The sequence below is a fragment of the Scophthalmus maximus genome, chromosome 21, assembly GCF_022379125.1.
Source record: "Scophthalmus maximus strain ysfricsl-2021 chromosome 21, ASM2237912v1, whole genome shotgun sequence".
NCBI lineage: Eukaryota > Metazoa > Chordata > Actinopteri > Pleuronectiformes > Scophthalmidae > Scophthalmus > Scophthalmus maximus.
Genome location: NC_061535.1, coordinates 2,686,394 through 2,708,619, shown reverse-complemented (window position 1 = coordinate 2,708,619; position 22,226 = coordinate 2,686,394). Strand labels below are relative to the sequence as shown.

The 22,226-nt window shown below is 44.9% G+C and overlaps 4 protein-coding genes across 6 annotated transcripts; 2 read left to right on the top strand and 2 right to left on the bottom strand.

The window, feature by feature from the left end:
* Positions 1-2: 2 nt before the first annotated feature.
* On the bottom strand, positions 3-8,043 carry gtf3ab (general transcription factor IIIA, b). Of its 3 annotated transcripts, XM_035619148.2 has the most exons (10): positions 5,744-8,043; positions 4,553-4,655; positions 1,880-1,974; positions 1,663-1,759; positions 1,493-1,581; positions 1,343-1,416; positions 1,181-1,261; positions 879-1,111; positions 367-420; positions 3-268 (listed from the first exon to the last, which is right to left on the bottom strand). In XM_035619148.2, exons 1-10 carry the CDS (start codon positions 5,815-5,817, stop codon positions 134-136), a joined length of 1,035 nt encoding a protein of 344 aa, XP_035475041.1. In that variant the 5' UTR covers positions 5,818-8,043; the 3' UTR covers positions 3-133. The 3 variants fall into 3 exon arrangements, with proteins under 3 accessions (XP_035475041.1, XP_035475044.1, XP_035475042.1); XM_035619151.2 differs by lacking the exon at positions 5,744-8,043 and having other exon boundaries at positions 4,553-4,844; XM_035619149.2 differs by lacking the exons at positions 4,553-4,655; positions 5,744-8,043 and adding an exon at positions 2,140-3,531.
* Positions 8,044-8,161: 118 nt separating this feature from the next.
* rpl21 (ribosomal protein L21) lies at positions 8,162-10,917 on the bottom strand. The gene is made up of 6 exons (XM_035619153.1): positions 10,778-10,917; positions 9,908-9,986; positions 9,720-9,781; positions 9,200-9,312; positions 8,521-8,671; positions 8,162-8,286 (listed from the first exon to the last, which is right to left on the bottom strand). Exons 2-6 carry the CDS (start codon positions 9,972-9,974, stop codon positions 8,197-8,199), a joined length of 483 nt encoding a protein of 160 aa, XP_035475046.1. The 5' UTR covers positions 9,975-9,986; positions 10,778-10,917; the 3' UTR covers positions 8,162-8,196.
* Positions 10,918-11,075: 158 nt separating this feature from the next.
* usp12a (ubiquitin specific peptidase 12a) lies at positions 11,076-17,217 on the top strand. The gene is made up of 9 exons (XM_035619147.2): positions 11,076-11,536; positions 12,660-12,740; positions 12,825-13,038; positions 13,270-13,505; positions 13,725-13,801; positions 14,401-14,484; positions 14,606-14,803; positions 16,099-16,177; positions 16,283-17,217. Exons 1-9 carry the CDS (start codon positions 11,489-11,491, stop codon positions 16,382-16,384), a joined length of 1,119 nt encoding a protein of 372 aa, XP_035475040.1. The 5' UTR covers positions 11,076-11,488; the 3' UTR covers positions 16,385-17,217.
* Positions 17,218-17,595: 378 nt separating this feature from the next.
* Positions 17,596-21,698, top strand: gpr12 (G protein-coupled receptor 12). Its single transcript, XM_035619152.2, has 2 exons — positions 17,596-18,189; positions 19,141-21,698. The coding sequence occupies exon 2, from the start codon at positions 19,153-19,155 to the stop codon at positions 20,179-20,181; it is 1,029 nt and encodes a 342-aa protein (XP_035475045.2). The 5' UTR covers positions 17,596-18,189; positions 19,141-19,152; the 3' UTR covers positions 20,182-21,698.
* Positions 21,699-22,226: the final 528 nt, after the last annotated feature.

Sequence of the window (22,226 nt, the reverse complement as noted above, 5' to 3'; positions counted from 1 at the left end):
AGTATAGTGCTGTATTAAGGAGGCTTTATTTCATAATTGCATAACGAAAAAGTAATCAAACAGAAATAGTTTCAGAGTTTGTGTCAACATTAACGAACACGAAGTAGTTTTTTTTTTTTATGATAATGTAGCCTCAAGATTTCTTATCCTCTAAAGCTGTATTGCGCAGCTTTGCAGCAAGCTTGTTGGCATCCGCTTGATTGGCTGCAGCGGCCAGTTTGACCTGCAGCGCCTTACGCCAGGGCTGGTTCTTTTTAGGATGCAGTTTCTGAAAGAGAGGGGGGGCAATTTAAAACAAGTGCACACACCACAAGAAAAAGATGGAGGGGAATAGACAACTTTCATGTCTTTTAACAAGGACATTACCTTCAGCTTTTTCTTTGCTGGGTCATGCACCACTCCATGTCGCCACAGGTTTTCCTGATCAACAATGAGACCAGTTAACATCTACACTTTAAGCAAATTATTGGATTGAGTCATCCAAAATTGGAAACATCTCATTTATAGGTGGTGGTGTCTACATATGGTTTCAGTTTTTAAACGTGCAATCAATTGTTTGCATCCATATGCCACCAAGTGTAATGAAGGTTACTGAAACTGGAGCTGTAACACTGAAAAAAAATGCCTTTAAAAACATGAGAAACTCTGGATAATCTGGACCTCATTCTGCACAGATTCCACTGGTAACTTTCTTCTGTAAGAAAGGAATAAGTCAGATGTGTAGCAAAAAAAAAACAAAAAAAAAAAGGTCAAAGGTCTCTCCTGGAAATTCTATTTACCTCTTGTTGCGTTGGGGAAGTCAAACCTAAACTGTCATTACAATAGTTTTACACTAAACCCTCATCAATCAGTTATGTTGACTGCAAGTGCAAGTTTACCTTCATGGCGAAGCTCTTCCCACAGCCAGCGTAGGCACAGCTGAAAGGCCTCTTGCCGTCGTGGTCGCCGAGCACGTGGTTCTCGAAACTGAAGCGACCGGTGAACTTTTTGTCACAGCCTTCCCTGGGGCACGACAACATCCTCCTTTCCCCGGAGTGGACACGCAGCTCATGCTGGTGCAAGTACCAGGTGTTGTTAAAGCGCTTCTTGCACTCTCCGCACAGCACCTTGACTGAGAACGCGGATTAAAATGCGCTTCCGATTAAAACAGGACACCACATCCCAGTGTCACACGGCATACCTTTATGTTCTTTTCTGTGCTTCAGATATTCTGTCCACGTCTTTCCCTGGAAAGGACACGCTTCTGCCTCACAAGGGTAACCTGCAGCAGAGAGACAGGATTTTGTTCATTGCACACATTAAGAAAGGGAAAGAAATAAAACAAAACATTTCTGTTACGAACCTTCATGCACTTTCTTGTGATGCTGGAGTTTCCCATGAGAGGGAAATTCTTTTGTGCAGCCACTGAAAGTACAACTATTTCAAACAAACAAAAAAAATTAGATAGATCTGATACATCTGTTACTCTTGTATCAGATGTATAGCCACTTACTGAAAAGGCAGGAGCTGTTCATGCTCGCCCTTGTGGGACTTAAGTTGGTTCCTCTTGTTGAAATCCTTTGCACAGCCCTGATAGTCACACTAAAAAGACAAGAGCAAAAGTAAAAGTGCCAACATACTCAGAATACGGAACGAAAACAAGACATTTGAGGATTGTTGTACTTTATATCGCTTCTCTTGTTGCTGGTGAACTCGAGCCATGTGGTTCTTCATGCTGGCATTTGTGACAAAGGCCTCAGAGCAGCCATCAGCCAAACACCTGGAGGCCACAGCAGGGAACAGGTCAGAACAATGAAGAGCAGCATGGGATTCAAAAACAACAGTAGAATTACTTTCTATATATATATATATATATATATATATATATAAAGTGGCTTACTTGTGTGGCTTCTCCCCACTGTGATTAAGCTCATGTCTGGCGAGCTGATAGCGAGTGCAAAAGCTCTTGTCACAGTTCTCACAGGAGAACGGTTTCTGATGTCAGGGAAATATTCGACACAAAGAGCAACATTGACTGATCAATGATGAGTCAAGCAAACATAACAGTCCATGTTATAATATCCTCTTGATCATGATCATCATCCCGTCAACTGTTTGCATTTATTCCGTTCGGCTCCAGTGCGAGTCGGAGCCACTTACCAATCCTGTGTGTTTGCAAAGATGGGCCTCGAGCTTCCACGACTTACTGAATGTAGCGTCACAATCAAAGAATGAGCAGACGTAGCTTTTTGGGCTTTGCAACCTCTCCCCCATCTTTAATGAGAGATGTTAGATGTGGTGTTGTGGTCACAGACAAAACTAGTAGCAGCTAAAGGGGGCAGGACAATTAATGACCTACAAGCAGCAGCTCACCTGTGCTCCATTTATCTGACTGGAACGTACCAAATGGGGGGAGAAACGGGGGGGTGTCCTACCCCACAAACTTAAAATGTTTTTAATAAAGCAACCATTTACACACTATGGAAACCACCTGCTGTTAAACCAGCTATATTCAGCAGTCACCTAGCTGTGCAGGAAGGTAGTAGACGTGATCCAAGTATAACAGTGATCCCATTGATATCCAAACATTATAACTCCCTCTCTCATGTTTATTGATTCAGGCTTTAAAAATGTCACCTAGGCTCCTTGCAGTATATGCGTCCCTATCTGCTGATCTTGTGCGCAGGCAAGGAGAGAGGCGACTGTCTGTCTGCATTAATCACACACACACACACACACACACACACACACACACACACAAACACACATACACTGGATTGGATTTACTGCTCAAATCTTAATCTTATCAAACCTCCAATGTTGCTTTCTGATAAGTGTGATTTATTGTTGTCAGAAATTAGTCTTCAGTGGGCTCCTTTGTAACCTACAAACCAGAAGTCAGATTTCATCAGCAATAAAAAAAAACACCATTGCTCAGTTCAATATGCTGAGGTAGTCATATGTCTGGTTATTGAATAGGACCACTATCTTACGGGTAATGTCAATGATAATTTCTAATGTTGCAAAATTGCAAATATTTGCAATGTTGCTATATAACACCGACTCGAGACTTTAGGATTCTCCCCTTGTTGCATTAGTTCAGCATTTACCAAAAATTTTGTCGGACTGTCACTAATTGCCACAATGACTACTGTTTAGCCAAGTTTACACAGTCTCACTTCCTTTATCTGAACAGTAGCCACTTTGAACACAATTGACGCGTAATGGATAATAGTAAAGTTTCAAAGGTAGTGTAACGGTAGCAAAAGTAGAAAAAAAAAGCCAAAAGAAAACAGACTAATTTCTGTCTGAACAGACTTCTCTGAACCAGAGAAGATTAAGTCACTAAACAAACCACACAAGCAGTGTTTGATAAAGCAGTACCTATTTACAATTTGCTGACTAAATTAGTAATTATTATCAGTCACCATTAAGCCACTACCTGGCTTACTTGGTAGCTTGTACAGTAGCAGCAACACCATTAGGAGTATTTAAATGAGCCAGTGTGTCTGTGTGTGTGTGTGTGTGGGAGATGACCCTCTGTGCCCGTGCCCTGCTCACATGTGAAACCTTTGACTGACTTCTGTGAATGAGGCCTATTGAGAGCCTGTTGGGCGTTGACGCGGTGCCCTCCCATGCCTCAGGTGAACATGCCTGGGTCAGTTGACGCTGTTATCAGCCTCCTCCTCTTCTCATCCGGTCCCCTTCACCTCCTCCTCCTCCTCTGCTGTCAGGGACAGGATCAATACAGCTGGCCCAATATCCACACATATACAGCCATGCCTCCCCCGTGTCTGATAACCGCACTGACTCTATCACCGCACCTCTCACACACACACAGAGATACAGCACGCACTCTGTTTGGCCCGAGCGGGGATTTCCTTGTGCCTTTGTCAAACCCTCAGGCCTATCCCAAACACATGCGTACACACACACACACACACACACACACACACACACAAATATCATGTGAACACACACCGTCACACCTTTGCACACTTGCACCACAGTCACAAATATTATTGTCATGACCATTGAAGGTCTTTTTTTTCTTCAAGTACTAGGAGAGCATGAGGGATGGTGAGGCCATGAAGGGAGATAAGGAAAACAGAGTATAAGGGTTGGTTGTTGTTTTTTTACGTCACCCCATTACAATAGAAAGTAATTGAATTCCATTTACTGAAATACTGTACTTAAGCATATGTTGAATATTTTAATTTACACCACTAATTTTAGGGGCAGATTTACTACTTTTTACTCCATAATATGTTCGTTTCTTTCATCTTACAATTTACAATTATTTGAAAAAAAAAAAAGATTTAGCAGGTTACACCAGCACTGAAATACTGGTTACCCATCAATAGCAACAAAATAGATCTTATAATATATGATATCATAACACTGTCAACTTAATTTCCCTTACATTATTTCTGGAAATAATTTTGTGCTTATCCATGGAGAGTTTTGAATGCAGAGCTTTAACTTGAAATAGTAGCTTTTTACATGATGTAATATTTCTATCTTTGGTCTTCTATCAAACACATATGATACAACATATAGAAGGAGGACATACCCAGTGCCGATCCATCATTGAGCTTCTCAGGGAATTACATTTACATTCCCTGACCGTTCCAACAAAAGCACAGGACAACAATGTGGGATTTGTATGAATGAATCTGTTAAAGGGAAAAAACAAACACTCATAAACTAGACAGATATATGTATGCAAACATACAGAAATAATTATTATTGCTACAAGGTATTGTGATTAATCTCTTTCAGTTATTTTTTGAATCCGTTTCTAAACTTCTGCTTTTACTTAAGTACAAGATCTGGCTACTCCAGCTAGTGCCAGGATAATGAATATATTTAAAATTCTAATAACAGCAATCTTTTTTTACAAAATTAGGGTCCAAATGAATCCACTGAAGACATTTCTTCTTGCCACAAAGAAAGTTGACTCTGTAGTTTATAGATTATCCAGAGTAATCTCTCTCTCCTCTTTTTGCTTTCTGGAAGGTTTCTTTGCTGCGCATCTCTAATGTAAATCTCAGTGACAGATGTCAAATCCTGGTTGCAAGAAACCAAACATATTTACAGAAGTGGATTAGATAACACTGAAGATCATTGTGCGAAATTAGTTGTTATTTTTATGATTTTTTTTTAATGATTTTTTTAAATTAAGTGCATTATGAAGGGTAGTAAATGGGAAGTTTCATATCATGCTGAATTTCCACACACAACCTTTGTGTCCATATCCAATTATGTGTGTGGTTAATATGTAACACTCCGAGTCGATACAGCTGCCCGAGCTGCTGGCTGAGCTGACAGACTCAATCTGTGTCTGTCAAACGTGTGTGATTAAGGAGTTCATAGTGCTTCACAGCTTTTATCCACAAGCCACGTCTTTCTGCCCTCCTCCCTGCTGCTTGCTCTCTCTCTCTCTCTCTCCTTCTCTGTTTACTTTTTGTTCCTTCAATCAGTAACTTCCATGAGTCAGTGCCACACATGACACTCTGGTGTATCTGTGAGAACACATACACACAAAGAACCTACTGTAGGAATATGCAGGATATGTCCTTAAAAACGGATCAGATGTGGACTACCAGGATTTTATTTTTAACCTTTCATGGTTAGGGTGTTTTATAGGACAAAGCGGCAGAAGTGCAGATCCACGGTGTTCGGTTAATATAGTTAATATGTTGGGTCAGTGATAAAAGCTGTGGGAAAAAAAAGGGAAAAAAAATGGAGAGATAGAATTTACCTTATCCAAATACTCCAAGTCAAATCCAGACCTTGCCGATCAATACCAAGGGCTTTGGCTGCCAACCTTCTCATTGATTGATTGCATTTTGTTTTCCCATCTGTTCTTCCTGGTTTTATCTCTTCGGGTTGTTGGATACTTATTACTCTGCCCTGATAAGACCCAGGTCTGAATTCCCTGACCTCAGGCCTACAGAGTTATGAAGGCGCAGTGACACAACCTCTCTCTAGATGAGGATCTAGATCTCTAAACAGTATACCACCATTGTCCATTCCAAGACTTTTAGAATTAGTTCCCTTTACTCTCTTCCTTAAATGTTCTCCTTTCAAACTCAAGTGATGCAGTCATATAAATGAAACATAACCCTTGGACTGATTCACTGATGGCCTCCCACACACACACACACACACACACACACACACACACACAGACACTTCATCCTGTCAGCTGCTGGCCCTATCTCTGTAAACTCGTCCTAATTCGTGTAAATATTGGGTAAAGTACTGAGGTGGGATGAGATAACCTATTTGTCACATAACCAGCCAGCCATTCAGCCTCCACTGATTAAACAGCACACACCAAGTGCCACACAGACACACACCATGGCAGGCAGTTCACACAAACACACAAAGGTTAGGACTGATATAGATGTATAGCAATATTAAAATCTTTTATATAAATATAGGTGTGTATATATAATACATATATCAAAGTCTAATTTGCGATTCAGAATCATTTTGAAAGATCAAATCTCATTATCAAGATGGGATGAATTCAAACTATTATTAAATAGCTAGTTTATCTAACCACTAAGTAAATATGGGGTAATCTTTATATCCACATCCTTTCAGTCAATGCATGATCAATTTGTGGGATAACTATTATGGGAAAAAGATGCCTTTATCTAGAAATCAAAATCATGATTGATCACCAAAAATGATCACATACAGTATGTTAAGTTAGGAAAAAAATAACCTACATGATCAAAAACTCCAAAACATGCAACGTAAGTACCATTATCTGTGGTTACAATAGTCAGGAAGGAACAGCTGAAAAAACCCCAGATGCATGTCCATACTCAGCACGTATGGTGGTGCACACTGCCACCTACTGCACTACCACAGTAGCAACTCTGCTTGAGGCGTCTTCTTCTTGCACCTACAAACCAAACTGGACCGGAGTTGCACATAACCACTGAGTCTTTAATCAAACCCCTCAGATCCCATTCTTTTGAACTTCGCCTTTGTGGTTTAAGGTTGATTAAAATAAATTAAATGATCTTATTCCAGGCATTGTGTGACAGGATCACATCATTTCTTTGACAGTAACATTCAAACTCAAGACTCCAGTTTTTATGGCAGCACCGTTCGACTACGGGGGTCTTGTGAGCTACTGTCCACATGCATGAATTTGTAAGAACTCTTATTTACTACAAGCAAGACAGTGGTGTTGAAAATGTTTAACTGACAGGTCACCTGGTCGCTCTTTGAGGGCTTGACTGCATTTGTATCTGATTGGACCTCTGCTATTTTGGAATTTACATTATCCATTTTCTGTATCAGACCCTTTACTTGATCAGAACAGCATAGATCACCATCTGTGGATACCCACAGAGGCATTCGTACGCACAAAGCCTTTTTCAATATTGAAGTTGTGCATTTATATAGATATTTATAATTTTCTTATACATTGTTGTGTGAGGACTCAAAGGTGCCTTTAACAGTTTGTTCTTTTCACCTCTTCATAGTTGAAGTAATTACCACCTACATACAACAGGGATAACACTTTGGGGTACGTGTAGGTACTTGAACTGCTGCTGCACAGGATTGATCAATGCACGTGGCAGACGGTCTTCACAGCAGACTTTTGACCTGCCACAAGGTGTTTGTACTAACATCAACAACGGTTTGTTGTGTTCATGTCCCAGGAAGCCACAACGGGGAGCCAGCATGCACAACTAATAAGCCTTATTGGAATCAGTCCTTTATATTTAGGGTTACAAATGGGAGGAATGGAACCATTTAATCTATTGTCATTTAAACTACAAATGCTTGAAAATGGGCCAATTACATAAGACAAGCGGCCCTTCTTGAGCAGGTACAACAGGTAAAATCATTGTGTCAATCAGGCCTAACCATGGATACAAATGGAAATGCTTGAGTGAGCCCAATTACCCAACTAATCCAGTTGGCCAGATCACAGTACAAAAGGGATAAACCTTGCTCGACCTTACAGGTGTGGTGTACAGATGTGGACTGCTTGTGACATGCGTGCCAGTCACTCTCAGATCGCCGTTGAAATGAAAGTGCTTTTGATATCATCTTAAAGCATCAAAGGAGGAGGATCATCACTGAGTGAAGCACACCATGACACGTTAACATACATTCACGTGCTAACAGAAGACAACATGACAAGCAGTTGAGTGTACAAATACTTTTATTTCAGAGAGCACTTTATGCCATGAACTCATAGGGGATGGGCTCCAGCAGCTGGGGCGTGTTCTTCTTGGTGCTGACGAAGTGAGCATCACGGGGAGGAGCAGGCTGCAGAGACAAGGAGGATGAGGATTGAGGGAATCGAATAAGAACAGGAACCCCAAAGAAAATTTACAAAAATTTAAGACAAGGGCAGACCACTTCCTTTATTAATGCAGTTTTAACTTTGTTTAAAACTTTGTCCAAATTTTTTCTTTCACAAGAGGAGGTTTTCGCTGGGACATCAGGATTATATTCCACCTGTTTTACAACTTAACAGTAATTTCCCCAGTCGCTTCATACCTGACGCTTCAGTTCCACCCAGCTTCCCTTCTGCTTGGCCTCCATCTTCTTGCTCTCGTTGGCTTTGACACGCTGCAGAAAACTGTCCCTGCTCTTTGAGTGCTTCACATGCTCAATACGCACGTTGATCCTCTTGGCAAGGATCCTGCCCCTGCGAGAGCCCAAAAAGATAAACATGTAAATCCATTCAAACATAAATCAAAATATTTAAGTAGCATGCCAAATAGCATTTGCACAAATGTAGAAGTAATGTTGCAAAATATGCAAAACTCTGCTGTCTCCTCAAAACAACCTCAGGTCAAACAAAAGTTAGACTGGGGTGCTCAAGGATGAAATACTTTCCCCCACATGAATGACCACTGAGGACATAAAGAATCCTTGTGGCAAAGTGAAGATGGGGTCACATCCTCCTAACAGATGACATGTATGAGCAAATACACTAAAAGACGCACGCTAAAATGAGGCCAACTTTGAATTTCACAGAGTCATGATACATTTTATCTGTCGCACACGATAACACACCACACGTGTGGCTTTAACCGCCAAACTGGTTGATGGATGAACAAGTTGTTAAATGTTGTAAATTCGTAGCTGTTCGAAGTTGTTTGGTGTGAGCAAGCTCAAGGAGCGAGCGTACACATTTAGATAAGTCATGAAATAAATTAATCTTCCCACTTACTTGACCTGCTTGTTGACAATAATGCCAACAGCATGCTGGGTTACGTTGTAGACACGTCCTGTCTTGCCATGGTAGCACTTGTGAGGCATTCCTTTCTGAATGGTACCTGTGCCCTGAAAGGAAATCACATGGCTAATGGTGAAAACAAAACTTTGCATTATACATAAGGCCTTAAAACTAAATGTGTCGGATTTCTTCCACTGTGTCAAGTCTGATAACACTGAGCAGCTCCACTTCGAACTTCAACGTCCGATGGATAATTAATTTCCCACCCATAGTTGCCAAGTATTTGCTCTTATAAATGAAACTGAAAAGAAGTTCCACTTAAGTGTTTGTGATAATTCCCACCAAGTCTTAACCTCTGAAAATTAAATTTTCACAGCTCTTTCCACTACAATGTTGGAAGACAATTAAATTCAAATTCTAATGATTGTTGTTGCTGTTTTTGAATAGAGTACATCTTTAGAAATGGAAATTACTTATCACCCAAAAAGGATAAAGTAAATAGAGACCGTCTTACCTTGATGTCAACAATGTCGCCCTTCTTGTAGATGCGCATGTAAGTTGACAGGGGGATTGGGCCTGTGAAGCAAATGCCAGTTTAGTCATGTCATTTAGCCCCAGCTTCCTACACACCATCAGTAAAGTAGGAATGGACTTTCAACTGTGGCCCCCGACATTGCAACAAGAAGCACCAAGTGTTCTCACCATGCTTGCGGAATGGCCTGCTGAACATGTACCTGGTCCCCCTCCTCTTGCCTCTGGTGTTCGTCATGATGCCTGATTACTGAAAGAGAGAAAAAGAAAAGCCAGTGATGAAATTTTACTTCTCCAAAATGTATGCCATCCACATCGTTCTGAATTATAGAAAACATTGATAAGAGTCTTTTATTTTCATCTCGCTGCACTAAACGACGATATGAGGTGGCAAACTGCAGTACTGTTTTCAGTGTCACCACAAGAAAGACGTACATTAAAATTCACTATACAGGGGAAAAGGCAGGCCACGACTGCATCAACGCCTATATCGCCACACTTTGCTACTAGGCAAGCTAATTTGAGTTCAATGTATCTGAAACTGATCTGATGGAATGAAAGCAACGACGTAAAGGATTGTGTTCCCAGAGTTACGTTAGTAAGACTGAATATAGGTGGTTTTATGGTGAATTGGATTTTACGCAATTCAACTAGCAAGCTAGTTCCACCGGCTGTGTTAGAAACTTTAGCATTCCAGGTGCTACATTGGTAACAATTCCCCTGTGTTTCGATAAAACCGACCAAATTTGCACCACCATTGCCAGCCGAGTTGTATTTCAGAGTGGGAAACGGGATGTCAAATAAAAATTATTTCCACCGATTGTTTCTCTGCCTGCGAAGCCCACATGGGAGAGCCATGCTGCTGCTGCCGCTGCTGCCGTTCACATTACACGAACAATATAACTCTACGGCGCGTTTTTTCAGAATAGATTAACCACATGACATGCGAGAGTATGTCTGCGGTGCAAATATCAACGTAATTGTGCATGTTTGATACGATTATAGCCCAAAAAATATAATTTAACGAGGAGAAGATCTTACCCCCGGTCGCTACAAGATGGCGGGTACGGCGGAAAGAGAGATTCGGGGTCCCCAAACTCCGACTAGTAAAATACAATTCAGGCAGTCCGCGATATTGCCTGAACTAAATGACCGCGAGTGAGGCAGGCAGCAGACTCGGGGTCAGCGCCTATGGAGCGTAAATACACAGAACAATACGTACACTGCTCTCAGATCAGATGTTGTCATTGGCGCATATGTGGCGTGTTTAGTATGTGGCGTGTTTACTGTTTATCGCAGTTGACGAGATTAGAAAGCAAACAACACATGAAAGCAGCGGCTCGTTTATTAGGAATATATGTTTTGCCTTCTTCCGCAAGGGACAGAGTTCCTTTTGGACACCAGGAACAGTTATTACTTTGTCATGGGTTCACAGAACTAACTTGAGCGCGCTGGCGTTTTGACTTATTCAATTTCATGGACATCTCATTTCAGGTTTTGGCATCAGTTGGCTTTTAGAAATGCCAATTATTTTTTTTTTAAAGAAAGCTAGACAGCAAAACGGAGCGATCTGCTCTGATGTGCCGTGTATAAGGTGAAGGCGGAAGCACCTATGCCGTGAACGCTCTCGTTTCCCGGAGCCGTTGGACTTTCCGTCACGAGCCGAGCGGAATCGCCCGCCCGCCCCTCACGAGGAGAGCCAGCCCCGTCTTGTCAGTGCGCGGCGGTGTGTTGGAAGATGGCGTTAGCCGAATGGAAATCCTAATGACAGTCTCCAAATTTGCCTCTTTTTGTACCATGGTGAGTGCGCGGCAGCGTCTTACTGACATCAGTCAGACCCAAGGGTAACACGAAAGCCGTGCGCGCGCCGCTATTGGCCTTTTGGACCGCGGAATTCTATATAAAAAGCAGTTTGTCCGGGGGTGTGCGTGTGCTAGCAAAGCAGTTTTCCGACCAAGGCAAAGCGGGCAGCCACCCACTGTCTTCTCCGCTCTGCCCTCTTGGCTGACGGCGGTAGATTGACCCGCTTCTCGTTTGGCCGTTTTTAACTCGTCGCCTGCCGATTTATTTAGCAAGTTATCCACCGCGTGTTCCGTTTAGCACGATGACAGGGCACCTGCTGCCGGGATTTTCCCAGCTAACGAGCTAGCGCGAAGGTAACTGAAGCTAATACCAGCGTCGCAGCTCGCCAACAACTGGAGCGCAGCTGGATGATGGATGGCTCCCGACTGGGGGGGATTTATCTGCAGCGTGTGAACCAGAATAAGGGCTAGTTTCGCACGTTTGGCCTTCGGCGATCTACCCGACGTCATCAACGCGGGCAATGACGACATAGTTCAACATCAGCTACGCAGTTGTGGACCCGGTCCCGAGTCCGGGTCCACCACGCGCAGTTTGCGGCTGTCTGCACATCCCATCGTCACCTAGCAACATTTACAAAATCATAGTCGATGGATATGTGTTTTCCTCAAACAGGGAGCCAGACCCGTACTTCCTTAAACAAAACCAAAATCTCTGCACTTGAATACATTTTTTTTTTGACCCATGCATCTCAGCCCAGTTTTGCATCTTAAAAGCTTTTTTGAGAGGAGTTCCAGCACTGGCCAGTGACAGCCCAACTTCACTGTCAGTTAAAGACGAGGCATGTTTTCTTTTAGCTCTAATGGAATAAAAGGGCAGTACCAGAAAAATACCTCCTGTAGCCTTGGAGACTTTAAGGACCCATTCGTTTTTGTTTTGTTTTTGTTTTGTCCAGCGACACATGACCTTGAAAATGCCCAGCTTCTGCTTTTCTAATTTGGCAGGTGCTTCCTGATTCAGAGAGAGTATTCATTTTTTTTAACGTTCAGTTCAGATATATATATAGCTATACTTACAGTATGTCTTGTTCTACTGAAAATATCATATGTTTCTCGTCCCTCAGGGCGCCAATGCCTCTGCTCTGGAGAAAGAGATTGGATCTGAGCAGTTTCCAGTCAACGAGCACTACTTTGGCCTGGTCAATGTAAGCGAATGAGATGTAGTGTTTTTTTGTATGCACGTTTCCCACCCAAGTCATACTCACAGTGTTTGTGCTTAACGCCCACAGTTTGGAAACACCTGCTACTGCAACTCGGTGCTGCAGGCCCTGTACTTCTGCCGGCCGTTCCGGGAAAAGATTTTGGCGTACCGCAGCCAGCCTCGGCGGAAGGAGAACCTGCTCACCTGCCTGGCTGACCTTTTCCACAGCATTGCCAACCAGAAGAGGAAAGTGGGCGTCATACCACCCAAGAAGTTTATCACACGACTACGCAAGGAGAATGGTGAGAAGAAACTGATGACCTCAGGAAGATTGGTTGTGTTGTTTAAAGGAGGCTATGGCACATGACCATCACCTTAACAACTGATTTAAATTTCCTTATTCTCTCAGTTCTTACTGTTGACTTGTTTGCAGCGAGCATGATGGCCAGGGGATCCTGACGTACCTGCTGAACACGTAGAACAGCTGAATTACAATTATAAAGTTTCTCTCTATACATCTTTTCCCCCCTCAGAGCTGTTTGACAACTACATGCAGCAGGATGCCCATGAATTCCTGAACTACTTACTCAACACCATTGCTGACCTGCTACAAGAGGAGAGGAAGCAGGAGAAGACCAATGGCCGCCTTGCCAACGGCACCTTGGACTCCCAGAACAACAACAGCAATGCCACACCCGCTCCCACCTGGGTCCATGAGATCTTCCAAGGCACTCTGACCAATGAGACACGCTGCCTCACCTGTGAAACGGTAGGATGCCTCCCTGCTACTTTTATTCAAGGGGGGAAATTTGAGTGGATAACATCATTCAAAGTTTTCTTTCAATGTTTTCATCCTTCTGCCCATGTCAGGATGAAGCTTTATAGCACAAGTATAATTTCTAATTGCCATATGGCCACAACTCATAGTTTGATATTTGTCTAATAATTGGATGTTGCTGCTTAATTTGATTTCCTCTTCTCTTTTCAGATAAGCAGCAAAGATGAGGACTTTCTGGACCTTTCTGTGGATGTAGAACAGAATACCTCCATCACACACTGCCTCAGGTAAAACAGCCTCGCGTAGACGCAGACCTGCAACGAGAGTTGAGGAAGCAGATTTTGTGCTGCAGTTGATCTCCTTGGTGATTAACGTGATGGTTTAAACAGTGTGATTGTTCTTGCTACTCAAACGTGAGGGTGGGAGCAGCTTGAACAGTTGGTCAGAAAAAGAAATAGAAAATTGTCTTAACACTTTTAATTTTTTAAGTAATATGGATCAGTTAATCAAGAAAAGGCTCCAACCCTCCATTTAATATAATGCAAAAATATATAGCATCACCGTATTACTTACTTGTGAATATCACTGTGGCTTTTACATTTTAAGAACATGGAACCTAGACTTTGGAGGTTGGAATTAACCACATAGCTGTAAAAAAATATCTATATTTTATTTTAGTTTGATAAATTACCAGATGCTTTTGGTTTGAGGCTTCCGCCTTCATCAGTAATTTTCAATCTAAGTAAAAAACACAAAGTAAAACATTTCATACTGTGCTTCATCCTTCACCACGCTGCATGTGGAGAATTCAATATTTTGAAATTACAACATTCACTGTAGACGTGGACTTCAGACTGACCGGTTTCATCTTTCTTCCTCTTCTCAGAGGTTTCAGTAACACAGAGACTCTGTGCAGCGAGTACAAATACTACTGTGAAGAATGTAGAAGCAAGCAGGAGGCACACAAGAGGTCAGTGACCAGCTTCATTCTTTGTGTATGAATTTTAGTTTAGTTTTTTTCCACTTCAGTGCATTTCTGTATGTGGTGGGTATTCAGATCTCGTGTCTGACACTAATGTTATGTAATTCAGGATGCGCGTAAAGAAGCTGCCAATGATCCTGGCTCTGCACCTGAAGCGTTTTAAGTACATGGAACAGCTGCAGCGCTACACCAAGCTGTCCTACCGCGTCGTCTTCCCCCTGGAGCTTCGCCTCTTCAACACCTCTGGGGACGCCACCAATCCCGAGAGGCTCTACGACCTGGTCGCTGTGGTGGTGCATTGTGGGAGGTGTGTACGCAAACGCATGGGTACCAAATGACACATTAAAACCGTCCCCACGCAGAGAAAACAGTCATAAAGTGCAGTTGAGCCCACGAATAAAGATACAATAGAATCAGAATCACATCTCGCAGGAGAAAACGCAGACCGTCATCCACCAGACCAGGTCTGACCCAGAGTGAGTGGGAGTTAGTGATGTGAAGTGTTACATTACATTTATTTCTCTGTTTTATTTAACTGCTCTGACTGACATTAACCAACACAAACATATTACTGGGCATGACACAGTGTAGTCAAACCACAATACTGAATGTATCCCAATATAAGTTCACAATAAACAATATTATACTTTTCCACTCTATAATACTCACACAAAAAATAGTGCTTGTATGTCAACTATTTAAAAATGAATAATACTACTCCGATACTAGTCTGTGTAAAAAGACAGATTTTTGAAGAAGTGTCCTGCCACAAATATTCCCTTTTCTTCTTGATGTTATATATTTTCATAGGATGTTTGTCCTGGTTGCAAAGTGGCTATGCTACTGAGTAGGAATTCACAATGTACAGAGATTTTTTCCATCTCATTCCCATTTCCTTGCTCCTCTCGTTTGCTGAATCCTATCAAACAAAAACACCGAACCACTTTAAAGAAAAGAAAAAAAGGCTTCATAGTATGAAGTCACATGTTAAGTTACAGTGACGAGGGGTGAAGATCGGGTTTGTCAGGGTAAGTCGGAATATTTCGGGTGCCCTTTTGTATGTGGGTCAGTTTTGCCACGTAATTACGCCATGCTGTGCCCATTCACAAGCTTCTGCTGTCGCACCTGTTAGTGATGGTGGGGTTATGCCTGGGTGTTAAAGAAGGAAGAAACTGTTAGAAAACTAAATGAACATACACAATACAGACTTATGTTTTCCTCTTTTGCATTGGTCAATTTTGAATGATGTTAAAACATTAGTAATTAAGTGTGTGTCATCCACAGCTGAAAACGTATAATATTATCAGGTCTTGACAGATAGATAGATTTGTGTTCCCTAACCCCCTAACCCTAAAAAGATGATAAAGATCTAAGTTCAGCCAATTGGTTTTACATCGGCCAGATACAGTTGTCCAGTGTTATTAAACCCACATTTAATGTGTGAAGTATTCAATCGCACACTCACATGACCCTGAATCTAATCAGGTAAAAGGAGTGAGGAGTGGGTCATGGATGTGTCTGGTCTTTAATGTCAAGAGGGGGAGATTGACCAGGGACACTATTACTTTGTAGAGCTAATGCACACGTTTCATTTCTTTCCAGTGGTCCGAACAGGGGTCACTACATTGCCATTGTGAAAAGTCACGACTTCTGGTTGCTGTTTGATGACGACATTGTCGAGGTCAGTGAGTTTTTATTCATTTATTCAGTCTTTACAATTGCATCTCTGTTAGTTTAATATGGACTTTTCTAACCGTGCTGCATGTCGCCTTTCTGTTTCTTGTAGAAAATTGACGCACAGGCCATAGAAGAATTCTACGGTCTCACTTCTGAAATCTCCAAGAACTCTGAGTCGGGCTACATCCTCTTTTACCAGTCCAGAGACTAAAAGTGGATTTCAAGCGTTTTTCGCCCACAGTCACCGGGAGGAATGCTCTGTTCCCTCTATGCGGGGAGCAGCGGACCACAAACGCACCACGGCGGCTCTCGCAGCTGTGCTCCATACCTGTGCTTTTACTGTACGCACTCTGCGCTGCAGCTCAGCCATGGAGGTTCTGCCTATGTACCAGCTGTCCCTCCTGGCCCCCTGTGTCTGTCCCGCCCCATCGTCCCCTTCACTCTGGCTGGACACTGATGCCTCTGCTGCCGCTGCTGCTGCTGCTGCAGCGACAATGAGACGATAATGAATGAAAACTGTGTCAAGATTGTTTAAAAAGAAAAAAAAAAGACATCGATTGAGGGTCGTACAAATGTTGGTTGGTATGAGTGGTGTATTAGTTTTTGCCTTGGGTGTGGGGTTGAAAGGGTATTTAATAATTCATATGATGTAATATTCGCCTGGTGTCTCCCCCCCCCCCTCCCCCCCACACACACACTCTGAATTCTGCACTGGGATTTACTGAGGGTGGATCATATCTTTGTTCATGGGTGGAAAGCAGAACATGTGCGGTGGGGGGGGGTTGAGTGTTCCGCTTATACTGGGTACACTGGGTTGTGTATTTCTACAGTGTACAGAATGGTATTTGTATAAATATAACAAGAAGATAATATTATCATTGGAAAATGTTAGACCTTGAGAAGATGTATTAACACTATGGTGCACTTTTGATACCGTTTTGTAGGTGTTGGCAAGTTTAATGTTGAGGGTTTGCTTGAAAAGGCCTGTTGTGAAGCGATCATTTTCTGTTTTAAAGAAAAAGAAATAAAGGCGGTCAGATCGAGGCCGGGTGGTGGTTTGTCCCTCAGGTGCGCACCGATGACTCATACGGGCTCAGCGTCGCCCCCTGGCGGTGTCAATGTGAGAGCTCCTCTTCCCCAACTGCAACAGGAGCTTTTTTTTAATTTTATTTTATCCATTAACACTCAATAGGCAGGTGCTTTGGAATAACGTCCATTCACAGAGGCGATGCATTGCCTGGTCACTGTGGTCAGACGTGCACAACAACAACTCAGCCGTTTGACTGCTCATGAGCAGAGAGCGGCGTCTCGCAGGCAGCGCCGCGAGGATGGAGAGATGAGGCACAGAAGATGGAGGACAGGGGAGAAGGAGCCAGGGAGGGAGGGAGGGGAGGAGGATGGTGACACACATCAGGGCTGCTGTTAATAGCACAGACGGGACGAGAATAGCAGGGCGTCGCAGGGGGGAAGCGAGTCCCGGCCTGCATCCATCTGAAACCCGAGCGGGGCGACTCACAACACTGCAGTGTGAGAGGGAAATCAACTTCACTGGTTGGCTGAATGAATGTTCCATGTCGGGTAAAAGACTGAAACAATAAAGCGACGTGAACAGATACCTGGAGACGGCAGGGGACCAGAGACGTTGGCTCGTTTCAGTTCAACCAGTCTGAGGGAGCCTGGCTCATTCGGGACTCCTCCTTCTCCATCAGCCCCCCCCTCCTTTCCCTCTCTCTTCCGCCGCTGCTCCACCGCACAGCCGCAGTCCACGGCAATGCGCCGTTAACGGGCAAAGCGGCTCCGCGCTCCTTTCTTCTTCTTCTTCTTCTTCTTCCTCCTCCATCCCCCGCCTCCAGGCAGAGAGGACCAGCATCCTCCCGCGCGGCGCGCTCCCCTTCCCTCCTCTCCCCGGGCTGCTGTCTCTGTCCGCCGGCGCTGCGCCGTCCTTATCCATAAACATGGAAACGCAAGGCTGCTACTCTTCCACCTAGGCGGGAAGTCTCACCTCGCAGAGTCAAGGTAGGCAGGGTGGGTGGGATGGTCGAGCATCCTTTAGCTTTACATGCACAGGGGGGGGGGGGGGGGGCGTTTGTGCATTGATTCTCTCCAGCATCCTTTAGCTGACGCGGATCAGCCATAGTGGGGGGGGGGGGGGTCTTCTTCTTCTTCTTCTGGTGTTAGGTGCAGCACCATATGGCCACCAGTGTGAAGTGCGTGCATGGCGCTATGAGAGAGGCTGTGTTTCCATGACGGGCGCGGTGTCTGCCGCCTGGCACAGCGGCACCTGCGCGGCCTCCTCCGACAGCTGCGTGAATTGTTGCCGGTGCCGGTGGAGGGTTAGCCGACATGTGCTGCAAAAAAGCCTTTTCTATTCTCCTCATGCATCTGCCTCGTCCATTACATTAATGAGCTGATCTTCACGTGTGGTGCTGCACCTATGTCGGCTACAGGCCTCTACATGTAATAATACTAATGATAATCCCCAGTGGGAGATACATTATGATAACTTAACTAGAGTTTTATTATTTAAAACCATGAGCAACTGAACGAATACTATTTCTTGTGAAGCTCAAGGTTTTCATTCCTACTGTGCACAAGCATTACAGTTCATGCGTGCTCCTGCATAATGTGCGTGCACAGGCCTGCACACACACACACACACACACACACACACACACACACACTCTGAGACGCTAACCCTGACTTTGTCCATTTTTGTCTTGTGGAATGAGCAACACAGGTGCACAGTGGTGGAGTAGACCGCCACTCCAACTGTTTCTGTTTGCACTTCATTGAATTGTAGAAGCTGAAAATACAAACCAAAAGGCAAACAAAACACACACTGATATAAAAAAAAATGCAGATTCATTTATGGTCCTTGTTGGTATAAACAGACTTTGTTTAAACATTACTCATTAGACGATTGTCTTAATGTGTGTGTGTGTGTGTGTGTGTTTGTGTCAATTTCAGACGGGGGGCACAATGAGTGAAGAGCCACCGGTCACCCCCAGCTGGTTGACCCCCGACCCCACAGCATGGGCCAGTGGAGGCGAGGGGCTGATGGACAACAGCACCGGCCTGGGGATGTTTCCGGCAGAGGATTCCCTCCCGCCCAGCCAACTGCACCTGCTGGTCAACCCCTGGGACATTGTGCTGTGCTCCTCCGGGACCCTGATAGCTTGTGAGAATGCCCTGGTGGTGCTTGTGATCTGGCAGAACCCGGCGCTCCGGGCCCCCATGTTCCTGCTGATCGGCAGCCTGGCGCTGGCCGACCTGCTGGCCGGCCTGGGCCTGGTGCTCCACTTCACCTGTGCCTACCTGCTGCACTCTGACTCGGCCCAGCTGCTCACCGTGGGCCTGGTGGTGGCCTCCTTCTCCGCCTCCGTTTTCAGCCTGCTGGCCATCACTATTGACCGGTACCTGTCGCTGTACTATGCCCTCACCTACAACTCGGAGCGGACGGCGGCCTTCACCTATACCATGCTGGTGCTGCTGTGGGGCCTCTCCCTGTGTCTGGGCCTGCTGCCGGTCTCGGGAGTCAACTGCCTGGCAGAGGAGGCCACGTGCAGCGTGGTGCGGCCGCTCACGAAGAACAACATTGCCGTTCTGTCTGTCTCCTTCCTGCTGCTCTTCGGCCTCATGCTGCAGCTCTACGTCCAGATCTGCAAGATCGTGATGCGGCATGCCCATCAGATCGCCCTCCAGCACCACTTCCTGGCGGCCACACCCCACTACGTGACGACGCGGAAGGGCGTGTCAACGTTAGCCATCATTCTGGGCACTTTTGCCGCCTGCTGGATGCCATTCACAGTCTACTCCCTCATTGCGGACTACACTTACCCTCCACTCTACACCTATGCCACACTGGTGCCTGCCACCTACAACTCCGTCATCAACCCGCTCATTTACGCCTTCCGGAACCAGGAGATCCAGAAGGCTCTGTGGCTGGTGTGCTGTGGCTGCGTGCCTGCCAGTGTGGCCCAGCGCGCCAGGACCCCCAGTGACGTCTGACGAAGCAGACCCAGGAGGGAAGAGAGAGGCGCCCTGGGTCAGCTCTGCTCCTCACTGGGTCCGTCCGGTGTCACGGAGAACAGCAGCAGGGGAGGTGGCCGAGGGGCGGGATGTCACCGGCAGCGGCTCAGTAAGTCGTCCACAGCCCAGCTGCAAGGATGGCGTCGTTTATCTCGCTTACAATCACCATAGGGCAACGTTTCCCACTGTCTTCCCCTTGTAAAAGACAGCCACTGCACGTGAGGGCTGCACCCCGCCCCCTCCAGGCCGCCCCCTGTGCCACGCCCTTCCGCTGTTCTGCAGAGAGCACTGAGAGCATCACATGTTACAGGCAGCAGCTGTACATAGAATGTGCGTATGGTTAACAGCACCAGACCTCTGGTTGACACGTGCTTGTTGCTGTTCAACCGAGGGGTGGGGGGGTGGGGTTATTATTAGTTTGCGCCTGTGTGCGTGCGTAAAAGCGCACGGAAGGTAACAAAGCCGTGTGTGGGGGGGGGGGTGCAGCCCGTCTGGAGCAGCATCCCGGCTCTCTGCCTCTGTTGCTGCTGCACTCTGAACGTGCGTTGAAAGTTAAACAGCCGTGGAGAGCTAAAAATAGACCCGGCGCTCTCTGATCCGCGCCCCGCGTCCTCCACCGATGCGAGGAAGAAATGAAGCGGCTCCTTCTTCTCCTCCTCGTCCTTCTCGCCTCTTCCATTTTCTCTGTCTTTCTTTATATCTGGATTGTACCGCTAATGTGTTTTGGCTGAGCTCGGGTCTGGGAGGCTAGAGAAAGCCCCCCACCTCCACCTCCACCACCATCACCGTTAACCCCCTCTCCTCCATTTTTTATTAGTATGGAGTCCCGTCGGATTATGTAACCACCTTACATCAATAATCTTTCACCTTTTGAATTAAATTCGCCCTTTCATGTCTGCAGGTTGCAAGAAACCCATTGAAATAAAGTGATATATTTTATCTTATCATCATTTTAAAGAGATAACGCAAATGTCTCATATATTATCCCTTAAGGAAAATCCCTCAGCAGAATAAATTAACAGGCCTATGATGAAATGTCTACAAAACCTATAAACAAAGGCTCACATAGAAAAGAGTTTATGTAGGAAGAAATCTGCAAAAAACTGAATGTAATTTAATTTACACAACAACAACAACAACCACATAATATCTGACCTGCATGCTCGACCTCGGTGTCATTTGCATGTAACGAGCACAGATCCCCCTTTTTTCCTGCTGAGTTCAGTGTGTTAGGTCACCCACTAGACGCTGGAGGCGATGTGTCATGGTACCCTAATGTCACCACGACCTTTCTCATTTTGTTAATGTACAATGTACCAGTGTACTTGTATTACACCAGATTATCTGTGCCGTCTGCAAAATGCAGAATTCTTGTGGTATTTTCGCTGCATAGAGTAGCTTTGTGTTCTCCACGAAGTGCTTTGATCAGACTTTGTGATCAGTTATCTGTAATTTGGAAGAAGCCCAAATCACCACTCGCCCACCCGCCCGCCCGCCCGCCCGCCCGCCCGCCCCCACCAGCTGCTCTGAGTTAGTCATCCATTATTATTTGGTCTCAAAAGTAGCCGACGAGCCCCCCCCCCAAAAAAAACATGTATGCTGATTCTTCATCCACACAGATCATGTCAGCAATAACTCACCAATGTGATGTGAAGCAATACTCAGACAGCAATAAACGTCCACGTTCCAAACCGTGACTATTTCTTTCTGCAGAAGGAAGCGCCACAATGGCCACCCCCGGTGGGGATGTGCTGTGAGTGAACAGGCTCAAGTGATTCTCCAGCGACGCGTCTTCAAATTGGGTGGTAGGATAATCACTCCTGGGCTGGGGGACGAAAAAAAAGAGGACAAGATCAAACTACTCATTTGTCTCGGCGACACCACTGCCTCATTCCTCCACACTTGTCTTTCCTGCCCCAAATCAGGCTTCGATCATTTGTCACACTGGGGTGAAGTTTTTTGTTATTGCCTCTGCCTTCAGTGAGCACACGAGCTGCCATGAGTGTCACAACCTCAAGCCTCAG